At 42.9% G+C, this 13,672-nt stretch overlaps 1 protein-coding gene across 1 annotated transcript in view; it reads right to left on the bottom strand.

The window, feature by feature from the left end:
* LOC140410474 (CUB and sushi domain-containing protein 1-like) overlaps nucleotides 1-13,672 on the bottom strand; it is a 3,392,839-nt gene that overhangs the window by 614,547 nt on the left and 2,764,620 nt on the right. Inside the window, exons 28-29 of the mRNA XM_072498599.1 lie at nucleotides 5,195-5,333; nucleotides 3,871-4,058 (exon numbers count right to left, since the gene is read on the bottom strand). Coding sequence (XP_072354700.1) covers nucleotides 3,871-4,058; nucleotides 5,195-5,333 — 327 coding nt within the window. The remainder of the gene's footprint in view (nucleotides 1-3,870; nucleotides 4,059-5,194; nucleotides 5,334-13,672) is intronic.

A 13,672-nucleotide genomic window follows, 5' to 3' on the forward strand; every position in this document is an offset into this window, starting at 1 on the left:
ATTTAAATAGTATACTGCCTTCTATTCTTTCAACCAGAGTGGACAAGTTCTCCTTTTCAAACATCATTCCACCTTCTGTCAATTCCCCCCCCCCCCCCCCCCACTTATTTAACCTATCTACGACCCTTTGCAGACTCTTTGGGTGAGATTTTCCGGCCATTCACGCCGGCGGGTCCCTTTTTGGCGCGCCGCGCCCCGGATTTCACAGCGGCAAGGGATGTATTCAACGGGAAACCTCGTTGACAACGCCGGGACCAGAAAATCCCGGAGCTGGCTAATTGCAGGCTGCCTGCCGAGAAACATGCGATGGGTTGCTTGGTAAATCCCGCCCCTTATGTCCTCTAACAACTTATGCTCCTACCTTTCTTTGTGACATCAGCAAATGTTGCAACCATGTCAATGGTCCTTTCATCCAAGTCTTTGATATAGATTTCATAGTTGAGGCTTCAACACCGAACCTGTGGCACTCCACTTGTTACAGCTTGCTAACCCAGAAATAACCCATTTATTCCTACCCACTGCTTCCTGTTAGCTAAAAATATCCTCTATCCATGCCTCTCCCAACCTCCGGAAACACCACAAGCTCTTATGTTGTGTAATAACCTTTGAAGTGGCACCCTGTCAAACGCGTTCTTGAAAACCAAGTACATCAACAGGATCCCCTTTGTTACTTCCTCAAAGAACTCGAAGAAATTAGTCAAACAAGATCTTAGCATCTTGATTCTGCTTGATTGCATGAATATTTTCCAAGTACCCTGCTATAACCTCCATAAATAATAGATTCCAGCATTTTCTCTATGACAGATGTTAGGCTAACTGGCCTGTCGTTCCAAGTTTCTGACTCCCTCCTTTCGTGAAAAGAGGAGTTACTCACACTTTTCTAATTTGATGGGACCTTTCCAGAACCGATGGAATTTTTGAAGTTTACAACCAACGCATCTATTATCTCAGCACCACTTCGTAAGACCCTAGAATGGAGCCTATCTTGTTCTGAAGACCTATCAGCATTCAGTTTAAATAATTTACTCAGTACTTTTCTCATGGTGATTGGAATTTATTTAAGTTCTTCCTTCCCTTTCTATGTTGATTTAAAAGTATTTCTGGGATGCTATGTGTGTCTTCTGCAATGAAGGCAGACCAAAATATCGGTTGAATGTATCCACTACTTCCTTATTTCTCGTTATTAACTCCCCATTCTCTGGATGCCCAACTCTCAGTTTAGTTACTCTTTTCCTTATTAATGATCTATCTATATTTCTGGATAGCTTTCTCTCATTTTCCCGCGATCATTTTTAAACACTCTTTGCTGTTTGTTAAATTCTGTCCAATCATATGACCTACACTGATCTTTGCACAATTGTATGCTTTCTCTTTCAATTTTACGCTATTTTTAACTTCCTTCGTGAGTGCATTATTACCCTATGATATTTATTTCGCAATAGAATGTATCTTTGCTGAGTGTTACAAAATATATCCTTAACTGTCTGCGACTGCATCTCTGCTCAGCTTAGAATCATAGAATTTACAGTGTAGAAGGAAGCCATTCGGCCCATCAAGTCTGCACAGGCCCTTGGAAAGAACACCCTACCCAAGCCCATTCTTTCACATTATCCCCGTAAGCCAATAACCCCTTCTAACCTTTTTGGACACTAAGGGCAATTTACCATGGCCAATCCACCTAACCTGCACTTCTTTGGACTGTGGGAGGAAACCGGAGCACCCGGAGGAAACCCACGCAGACACAGGAGAAAGTGCAAACTCCGCGCAGTCAACAGAGGCTGGAATTGAACCTGGGACCCTGGAACTGTGAGGCAGCAATGCGAACCACTGTGCCACCGTTTTGCCCTTCTGCTGCTCTTTCTTTTAACTTAATTTCCAAGTACACTTTAAGTTCACTCATTCTTCATACTCTTGTAATTGCTTTCAGTTAAGTTTAAAATATTAGTACTAGACCCACACTTTTCACCTTCAAGCTGAAGCAAAATTCAACCATGTTATGAACACTGATAACTAGAGACTCCTTTATTATAAGGTCAGTAAGTACTGTACCTTGCACATTACCAGGTCTAGAATAGTCTGCTCTGGTTGGCTGCTCTAAGAAATTGTCCCTAAAACACTGTTAAAAATTCATCTTTCCAGCTACCTTTGCCAATCTGATTCATCCAATCTATACATAAATTAAAGTCACTACCTAAACTGATTCTACATTTTGATCTTTAGAACCAGGATCTCTCTCTAACAATTGTACTGTCATCCTTAGTAACAGACACCTCATCATCCTTTTCCTGGATTTCTGTCCTTGTGAAATGTCAACGACCTTGAATACTCAGGTCCCAGCCTTGGTCACCTTGCAGCCATATCTCTATGATGGCTATCAGATCGTACATATCTATTTCTCTTTGAGCTGACAATTTATCTATTTTGTTACATATGTGATGCACATACAGATACAGGGGGCGGGATTCTCCACTCCCGCGCCGAAGTGCCCACGCCGTTGTGAACGCCATCGAGGTTCACAACGGTGTGAAACGGCCCCTATCCTGACCGATTCAGGCCCCGACAATGGGCTAGGATCGGGGCTGCGTCATCTACACGCGCCAGACCTTGTCGCCGCGTAAAGGCGGCGCCGCATACATGACGCAGCCGGCGCCGCATAACTGGCGTCACCCGCGCATGTGCGGGTTGGCCGGCGCCAACTCGCGAATGCGTGGTTGCCATCCTCTCCGGGTCTGCCCCGGAAGAAGATGGCGGACGGATCTTGCAGGGCCGCGGAAGGAAGGAGGTCCTCCTTCAGAGAGGACAACCCGACGATCGGTGGGCACCGATCGCGGGCCATCCCACATTTGAGGTACCCCCCGGTGCAGGATCCCCCCCCCCCCCCGCAGGCCGCCCCCCCCCCCCCCCAGCATTCCCACGCTGTTCCCGACGGCAGCGACCAGGTGTGGACGGCGCCGGGGGGAACCCGCCGTTTTGGCCTGGCCGCTCGGCCCATCCGGGTCTGAGAATAGCGGGGGTGCCGGAGAATTGCCATTTTGGGTGTCTCCGGCGATTCTCCGGCCTGCGGCCCGTGGAACTCGACGGGGCTGTTCCCGCCGCTTGGGAGAATCGCGGGAGGGCGTCAGACCGGCGTCCTGGGAAATTCTGGCGGCCCAGGTGATTCTCCCAACCGGCGCGGGAGTGGAGAATCTCGCTTTCGGCTGTCTTTTTACTATCTTTGCAAACACTGCCCTTACCTGCTAGCACACCTTTCAGCTTTTGTGCTCTGTCCCTTCCTGTCACACGCTGGTTATCATTATCCATGTTGTTACCCTATACTATTGCCTTTAAAAAGTTTATTTGAAGTGAGCATTGAAAACAAAAAATATTTATGTTGGAAACCTCCATCAGACCTCATTGTGAAACATTAACCTTTGGTTTTCCTTTCAGATACCAACTGATCTGCAGTGCAATTCTGCTTTCCAGCGTTTTCCATTTTCCTTTTCATCTATGCAAAAAGCTATTTGTTGTAAAAATTAAAAGCCTAATTAGAATATTCAAAACTAATATTGTGTAGAAAAATAAAGTATTGCTTCAGATTAAACTTGATGTGCATTTAGTATCACATCCAAACATCAGCTTTCTTATCCCTCACAATCCAGAAAGAAGCTGACAAATACTTAGGATGACATTTAAATGATTAAGAATTTGAAAGCAGAAGTGTTTCTGGAGATGAGGAACTGAAATTAGTTTAAAACAAAAGGTTTCTCCAATAACCCATAGGTTTTAAGTGAATATCACTTCTTCAAATGGAAGATGCTGTTTACAGTTACAGAATCTAAAAATGAATTAAGCATTAAAACACCATTAATCAGATAGCAAGGACACTAATACCTTTATAATCAATGGCAAATCCTGCCATGCTGACAGAGGCATCACTGCGAAAGGCCAGGAAAAGGCTATTACCACTGCTCTCTATTCTCTCGGGGGACTGTGATCCTTGAAAGCTGCCAATTAGAGGGCTGTTGGAATCTTCCCCTTCATAGATATGAAGAAAATCATAGCTGGGCTCCATGTGGAAACTAAAGGAAAATAGTTAAGATCAAAAGGAGGTAAGGCAGAAATACTGATTTTGATATAATTCACCACAAACGTAGGGCAATTAGCATTAATAATTAGCATGCCTTTACAGCAACATATAGGCCATAATTTCCAGTGGAGTGGCAACTGAGTCAGATAGCCACTCTGCTCGAAAATGCTTACCTTGAAATCCAACCAATGCTACCTTGCCTAAAATTACTGCTCAGGCTGGTCAAGATCTGGGCAGTGCAGCGTGTCCACGGGGCTTAGTGTTGAGGGATGTAGAATCAAAGGTAAGTTAGCTAGGGTCCTTCTTTATGAAGGTCCAGCCAGATTTAAAGGTCTTCCATAAGATAAGTGGGTAGGATTTGTGAGCGGGGGGGGGCTCACGTTGGGCCAGCTCTTGGGAGCGGGGTAGAGGGAGGTGAGCCTGGGAGGGTGTTGGGGGAATTCCCATCGAGAGGTGGCCGCGGTGCCAGATGTGTCGGATGGTGGTGGCCCGTCAGTGTTGGTCTCTGCCGTAGTTACCCAGAGGTTAGGAGTTGGCAGCATGGTAGCACAGTGGTTAGCACTGCTGCTTCACAGTGCCAGGGACCCGGGTTTGATTCCCCGACCTGGGTCACAGTCTGTGTAGAGTCTGCACATTTTCCCTGTGTCTGCGTGGGTTTCGTCCGGGTGCTCCGGTTTCCTCCCACAAGTCCCAAAAGACGTGCTTGTTAGGTGATTTGGACATTCTGAATTCTCCCTCAGTGTACAAAAACAGGTGCTGTTGTGTGGCAATTAGGGTCTTTTGACAGAAACCTAATTTCAGTGTTAATGCAAGCCTACATGTGACACTAATAAAGATTATTACTATATTATTAATAAATTATTCAAACTTTTCCTGGGTAACATTATGTTGAAATCATCCAAACTTTGTGATTTGGTTGGTTCCCAGCGCAAGACAATTGCCCGTGGGAAGTTTGCACTTCCCAGGTCTGGGAATCTCTGAGGCGTGGGGTGGGGGGATTCCCCAGTTCATCTTTAGGGTCCTCCGCATCCCATCGCCATAGAAACAACGCCTTGGAGTCCGGAAGCTATGGCCCATAGAATGCAATTCTGCTGCTGGATATTTAACTGAGGAGGATTTTTAAGTTACCTTTTAAATATCAGTGCTATGACATAGTCCGGACTGACTTTAATCCTCCAGTCACATTCTTTTCCATGAGGATACGGTTGTGGGTAGTTAGGTGATAAAATGACACCCGCAGGGCCTGTCAGATTCCCTCCGCAAGCAGCTGTCACAACAGGAATAAAAGAGAAAATCAACAAGTCTTCTGCTTACTCAAACTAAAGAAATATGAATGAGACAGTGAAGTGTTGCTTGTTTACTTTCAAATAACAGGAAATTACTTAGAACATGCTATGCGGTGTTGACCAAATGACGACTTCGAAGAGCATAACTGACAGCAAAGCACATGGAATTACCCGAGGGCTTTATGTCAATCAGGTCTCTGTTATTTCTTGTATTTCTTAAATGTCAAGAACCGTTTCTTAAATGCGCGGCTGAAACACTGCCACTTTAAAGTTACTGCTTTACTTGGGGATGCCTGCAGGCACTGATGCAAGTGAAATACATGAAGCAATTATGCTTCATTTGTGCTTGCAAGAGTTGTACCTGCCAATTGTGGTGCCAAAGCAGCTTTTCTTGAAGCAGGGAGAATCGCAGCATATGCCAAGTTGCATAATGTGCTTCCCAGCTGGTCCTGCAGCACTCCACATTGCACAGGAACTCAAGAGCGTGCTGTGTCGACTGTGTCTCACCTGGTTGCACACACTGAAATCTAATTATTGGCAGAGTTCTACCTGCCCAATAGGCCATTTCTAAGCACACTATGGCCTGCCATCGGAACTCATTTTGCTTTCTGTGATGCTATATTGGATCCTGGATAGCACACTTCTTTGCAGTGAGTGGTCTTATTAGAAGCGATCAACCCCACCGATCCCCTAATGGTTTATTATGGAATATTATGTGATATTAGGTCACAAATCCGATATTAATTTTAAGTCCATTACCAACTTTAACTTTCCATTGTGTTTGTGGTGAAACAACAGCATTAGATACTAACTTACATGTTTCACAAATGTATCTTCTTACTTTACAACGTTAAATAAAACCTGGCTCAAATATGTAATTTGTTTTCCAAAAGAAACAAAACTCAAACCTAAACAATCATCATCAACTGCCAATTATTTTTCAGGCAAATGAGGTAAAAGCACACTTTACAACTGACAGAATAATACATATTTCAGTGTAAAGTTATTATTTAAATCAAACGTTAATCAAAAAAACTGAAACTGTAACAGCCAGAGCACAATATGTACCTAAAGATTTTGATGAAATTATAATTATTTAACCATTAATTTGCTAACCACTGCTGATGTGAATTTTCTATTGGAAAGACAATGGCAATTTGCCAATTTGAAATATTGAAACTAATTTTTCCAAATAGATTAACAACTCATCCTTTTTGGACAGCGTTCCAAATCATTGATTTAGGGTGGATTCCTTTCCACGATGATAGTCTGGTTGCTGTGGACATGTTTTAGTTTTATAAGTTGGAAACATTGGCTCTCCTGCTCTCGCCTCCAGCTGGCTGAGCTGGAGAGCCTCCAATTAGGCCTCTACCTTCAGGAGCCTGCCTGCCATCCTTAATTGGTAGTGAGCACACCCCAGGGCAACTGATTGGCCAACGCGAGGGCAATCACTGCTGAGAGGCTGTTCCCTAGACAATGGAGGGGGGGGGGGGCAGAACCAGCAGGAGTCCCTGGTCACCTGTCTTAGGGAAGGCCTGTCATGTTAATTGACTGTTGCTGGGTTCACACGAGGGCCCATGGAGTGAGGCCCTTAAGTAGGCATTAATTGTCCACTTAAGAGCATCAATAGGTGACAAGGCAGGAAGGCTATCCACAAGCCTTCCCGCCATGGAATTAATTGTGGTGAAGGTGAGAAGACAGTTTGGTCTCCACTTGCCACCTTCCTGCCTGTTCATATGAAAGCGCTGCCAAACCTGCCAAGCAGGAGGACATTGAATGAACAGGACCCAGATTTGACCCAACCCCTGATCAAGTACATCCAAACCCACATGCTGATAATGAACACGAATGCACGCATTTTAAATCCCAATCCAGTTTTAAAACACGCTATTGGAATTTTAAAACGTCGGTCACATTTGAAAAATCTGTCTGGTGGCCATAAAATTGAGGGTAAGTGAAAGTTACATTGCAGAGTTAGCTGATTAAAATGCAAGTCATGTGTATTGAACGATTGTTGGAGCAAATTAAATGTGGCTAAAATTCTGTTTCTGTGGGGTTGCAAAATACCTCAAAGTCCTGGAGCTCCCTGCTAACAGCACTGTGGGTGTACCTGCACCTCAAGGGCTGCAGCGGTTCAAGAAGGCAGTTCACCACCACCTTCTCAAGAGAAATTAGGGATGGACAATAAATGCTGACCTAGCCAGTGATGCCAAAATCCCATAATGAATTTTTAAAAATACATGGTAGTGGATCAGCTGACCATTATACAACCCATTTTCATTTCTATTTATTTCAACGAGTAACAAGTCTTCTGTGACCTATTTTGCACACCCATTGAAGTTAAACTTTATCCCCTTGCTGTTCGTCAGACCTGCAGATAGAGGACTTAGATCATATCTGGGACGAATTTTGTCCTCTGGCAAGTGTCAAAAGCCTTAATCCAGAAATGGTGTTTTGACCATTCTTTTTTTAAAGCCTCATATATGCTTTCAATTTCAGACATACTGTGATGGTTCCATTATTCTGCAGTGCAGCAAGAGATTTAGTACCGCTCAGAACTGTTCATAAACTGGCATGTCTGGTGCCTCTGGGATTTTTATACAAATTCAAGATAGTCAGGCTGCAAATCATGCTGTGCTGCGTGCACAAAGGAATTTTGTGGGATTAGTTAGAGAATAACACGTCATACCAATTACCTGTCCTAAAGATAATCTCATCAGAATTTCCCAGCAAACATAGAACAATCAGCAGCCTGATGAATGACATAATGCACCTTTCTAACGGTCACCTCACAAGTGGATGCATATTGTTCCAGATATTTACTCAGCCCAGTGGTGAGAGCAGATGGGAAACAAGGGAGCACTAGCTTCCCAGATGTCCTGCAGGAATCAGAAAAGTTGCTAAATAAGTAGGAGATTGTAGGGATTGAGAGAGGGTTGGAGATCTTGCCAAGGGTGTGGCCACAAACAGGGATCATGGTAAGGGCTGGAGTTGGAAAAATAAGGATTGTGGTGGTGGTTGGGGGGGGGGGGGGGGGGGTGGAGAGAGAGAGACAGTGAATCGCAAAGTGTGTTATATTCAGTGTTCATTATCTAGCAAGGAATCTACAGAACTACTGGTGACTTGCCCAAACCAGGATTTTATGACTACACCCATGGTAAGGTGATGATCAGATACAGAACAAGTTATCATGGAGTTTCTTTATACTCTCCTGGAAATACCCCTATGCACGACTGTCCTCATGAATGTCTTATAACCTTCTGTGGATCACCGCATCTGTTCCAACTTATATCCGAGTGCCTTGTCCCATGACCACTGTCTCGGGACCGCATGGTGGATCTGTACTGCCACCTGCTGGTTGGAGGCCGCACCAGCTATATACAACACCATCTACAGGCATATCACCACAAAGAGGTTTGTGTACTGGGCCCAGAGAAAACATTCTGTTCCTTGTGGTCCGCAAGCAGAGCAGTGAATGCACTTCTCTCATGTATGTGGTTTCCCCACCTCCTTTTACCGGCAGGGTTCCTGAGCACCAAGAAACCAAGACAGAATGGGATTAAAAACAAACCCTGTGAGACACACAGCCTCCTGAAAAGATTTTACTGACAGAGTTGCCCCTGAACTTACTCCCTGATCAATCTCTGACAAAATCAGAAGTTGAAATAGGTTAGGGCCTGATTTGACCTTTACATTTTTTAACCTCCCACAGGTCTGTCCTTGTGGATTAAATATCTCCCTACAATTCTTACTTTATTTTCATTGCCAGTTCTCACAATTTACAAAATGGACAATTTACAAATGTGTATGGCAGAGCAGTCCATAGATAGAGCTGGCTGCAACCACATTGCAGCGCTTCTAATCCAATGTCACCATAGATTTGCTGTGAAATTCCATCAACTCCCGCTCCCCCATCCCCACCCATCTCCCAGTATAGCTGTGGCAAGTCTTTCCATTGGTCTCCTGCCGAAGTCACATTAAGGGAAACTATTTCCAAGCCCATTGTTTTGAAAGCTACATTGATGCATTAAGATACGTGCACAGGTACAGTATTGCAATGAAAATATTTCAAAGCAGGCCAAGTGAGGCTGATCAACAACGAACTTAGAGTTGCCAAGAAATGTGTTTGAAAGCAAACCACTGAATATTAGGGTTCTATTTCTGGAAGTTGATAACACAACATAATTATTCCCAACAGTGTTACTCATGAGAGTTTCTTCTGCATACTTCAGTCGACTGTCACTGAACAGTAAATATTGAAAGTACCTTGAGATGCTAAGATATGAGGGTAGCTGAATATTCTGGAACTTGCTTTGTGGATCAGGGAGCATTCCAACAATGCTGTTTTCAACTGCTTCAGTGTGATGGACCAAATCCATGATGACCAGGTAGATTATCGGTTGTCCAAGGAGCAAATGGGCTTTTTCTCATTGAGGTTCTTTTTTCTTAGTTAGAATAATAACATGTGATATAATTTTTTCCAAAATTAGAAGCCTTATATTCAGTGCCTTTTTTTCAATCACCTTTCTTGGCAACCTGCTATCAATCAGCTATTGTGTATCTGTTCTGAAATATTCTCATTGTAATACTGTACCTGTGCTCCTGTGGCCAGCTGCATTAATGCATCCTGAACTCTATTTATCCTCGGCAAATGAATGACGCAACAAGGCAACATTTATGACCCACCCCTTGATGTCCTTTAGAAGGTGGTTATGGGCTGTCACCGAAGCAATTGCTAAAATTTAAGTGGTTTATGTGTTTTAGATATTCTGCTCTTTCTTTAGTCGAAACAAAGGATGAAAAGATTGCCACACCATAGGTTCCTTAACCAGATTGTCAGACTTAATTAGAGAGGTGCTGCTTGCTCTCAGTCCAAGATGGAAGAGAGGGAAAATCTCCCAAATGCCTCTGATGATGTCACTATGCAATCATTTTACACACTGCACATGGATGTATTGGTTTACAATACTTAACATCCCTCCTCCTTTACTTCAGGAGTATGATAACTAACATTAACTCAAACCTCACTCACTATGAACTAGATTTTCTTTGACCAAGTATCATTATACACAGTTATATTGTCATGGGAATGTCACTTTAAGAAATGTTTGCCTTCTCAAGTGGCTATAGTGATGTCATTGTGTGGGTGGATCTGAGCTCTGGCTCTGCTTTTTACTTTCATTTTGAGCTGGAGGCTGTTTTTGGCTCTGAGTTTTAGTTTTGTTTTCAGTTGGAGAGCTGCATTCAAACCAAGGAGCTGTATTTTGGGTCTCTCTCTGCATACTAAAGAATGTCTCCAGATCACTTGATGATTTCAAAGTAATACCTGTTTCTGAAAGGAATGCAAACCTACTGTCTTTGTTAAAAAGGGTCTTTGACTTATGGATGTTGTTAGGAAAGTTACTAAGGGTTACCTATAGAGTACTGTATCTTTGGAGGGGGTATCAGTGTTGGTAGTTGATGTTTACTGTGTGTTTATAAAATGTTAACTGGATTCATAGAATGAACATTGTTTTTGTTTAAAAATACTTTAGATCTCTGTTGTATCACACCTGTAAAGTGGCCCCGTGTACTCCCCATAACCAAAATCTATTAAAGTTGTGGGTCAGGTGAACTCCATGATATACTTTGGTTTTCTCTAAACCCTGGCCCATAATAATATATACACAATCAGTATGAGAATCTGCTGAAGCAGAATCCATCATTCGAGGGTCTTTGTTTTCACACTCTCGCTAGTCTGTTCACCACTTGGTTCAGACACGTTATCGGATAAAGTTGGTTCTTCTTCAGCTTCTACAGATGCTGTTGGTTCAACTGTTCTGGTCTAAATTCGACTCAATCATGTTCATGGGTTCAGGGATTTCCAAATGTTGAGCATCAGATGTTGACCTTTCAAATAACGACTCTGCAAATTCTCTTTTTGAAGTGAGGGTGTGATCTGTAAACTCTCTCATCATCAGTCTGCACCGTATAAGAAGTCTGTTCATGGCGTGTAATTTGTGTTTGTTGTTGTCACTCTATAATGGTAGAACTGTCAGGCAAATCAAATTTAGTTCTCAACTTCCTTTTTCGAAACAATATTGCTGGTGAGTTTTGGGTTGGTGTTTCTGTCGGATGAGAAAATTGTTCACTCTTTTAGCTCATGGTCAATCATCCTTTGATCCTTTAATGGCATTCTGCAATGACTGGACCAACCATCTGCCAATCCATTTATGGAAGGATGATGTGGCACAGTTTTTATATGCTGTATGCCGTAGTTTCTAAGGTAGTTCACAAATTCCTTTGATGTGAACTGATTCCCTTATCGCTAACTAATTGCTCCGGCTTTCCAAAATGTGCAAATGCTTCGTCCAGTCATTCGATTGTCTTTTCCGTAGTCGCCAACTTCATCATCATTGTTTCAGACCACTTGTGAATGTGCATCCACTCGGACAAGAAACAGATATCCTTCAGTTGGTCATGCAAAATCGGTACGTACTCTTTGCCACGGCTGTCTTGACCAATTCCGAGGGTGAAGTGGTTAAAGAGGTGGGAGTATTTTGTATGCTAGCACAATACAGGCACTGCCCTACTCATTCTTCAATCTAAGTCTAGTCCTGGCCACCAAAAATAACTCCTTGTGAGATTTTTCACCCGTCCGATTCCTGGATGTCCATCGTGGAGCTGATCCAGTATACCATTCCACAAACATGGGGGAATGATAACCCTCACACAAGTACTCAGTTTTGTACCATTCTCAATTTCTCTTGTTCGGTATGGCTTGAATTTTGGATTCTCCTCTGTTTACCCAGTGGTCTACAGTTCAACATCATGCCCATGACCTTCCCCAGATCTGACCTTGTGTGTCTTTGCACTTAAGAGGCTGTAATAGGTACATTATCAACCGAGGAAAAGTACACATAGTTCTCCTGTGATTTGGCTTTGTCCTGAATTGATAGACATAATAGAGCATCGGTGTTCTCATGTTGCTCAGATTTTCTGTAATTAATCTCGTAATTGTTTGCTGATGAGATGAGGGACCATCTCTGAAAATGATTCGCATCTAGAGATGATATTCTTTTGTATGGACCAAAGATTGTTGTTAAAAGCCTATGGTCTGTTAACAAGGTAAAACTCTTCCATGCAGATAGTGATGAAATCGTTTATTGCAAAAATTACACTCAAGGCTTCCTTTTCCAATTGAGCATAATTCTGTTCAGCACTTGTCAAAATTCTTGAAGCAAAAGCTATTCATCTTTCATCTCCATTTGACATTATATAAGAGACAACTATACCCACGCCATAGGGCATGTGTCACATGCGAGTAGTATTTTCAATTTAGGGTCAAAATGAACTAAGACTTTTGATTTCTTCAACACATTATATGCCCCCTCGCCATCATTTGTCCAGGTTCATTGTTGGTTCACACAAAATTATGTATGGAGTGGTTTTAATATGCTAGCGAGATTTGGAATACATTTTTCAAGTAATTGATGAGTCCTAAAAAAGATCTCAGTTGTGAAAATTTCTGCCGTTTAGAACTAAAATTACAGTCGTTTTCTTAGGTCCCTAATGGAGCCTGTCCTTATCAATTACAAAGCCAAGATAGCCAAAGCCAGCAGTGCGGGTTCAATTCCCGTACCGGCTTCCCCGAACAAGCGCCGGGATGTGGCAACTAGGGGTTTTTCACAGTAACTGCATTGAAGCCTTCTTGTGACAATAAGCAATTGTTATTATTATTATTATTAATAAGATAATGTAGTCATGACTTGGAACGTTTGCATTTCCCTCTCTTGCTATGAAGGTTGTGTCTTTTAAGATGCTCCAATGTGTCTTCCAAGTTCCTTAGGTGCTCCTGTTCAGTCCTGGCAGTAATTAAGATGTCGTCCAAATAACATTGAACATCGTTGAAGCCATGGACATTTGCAATAGGGCCGGTGCTGACATTATTCCGAATGGTAGGCGCTTGTGCCTGAACAGTCCTTCATGTGTTACAATTGTTGGAAGAGGTTGTGACTCAGCTGCTACCTCACCTGGAGGTACAATTGGGATAAATCTAACTTACTAAACTGCTGTCCATCCAGAGATCCAGGAAATAGTTCCTCTATTAATGGTAGGGGATACTGGTCGGCACATAACACTGCGTTAAAGACATATTCTTATAGACCCATCTGACTTGATAACTGGTACAACTGAGGTTGCCCAAATGCTCATTGTCACAGACTTGGTCACTGCAGCTTTGATCAATTTTCCAAGTTCCAGTTCAACTTTTGGTTTGATGGCATATGGCACAGCTCTTGCCATTAAGCATTTTGGGTTCCCCCAAGGTATTTTCGAAACC

This window comes from Scyliorhinus torazame, chromosome 4 (assembly GCF_047496885.1).
Source record: "Scyliorhinus torazame isolate Kashiwa2021f chromosome 4, sScyTor2.1, whole genome shotgun sequence".
NCBI classification, from domain to species: domain Eukaryota; kingdom Metazoa; phylum Chordata; class Chondrichthyes; order Carcharhiniformes; family Scyliorhinidae; genus Scyliorhinus; species Scyliorhinus torazame.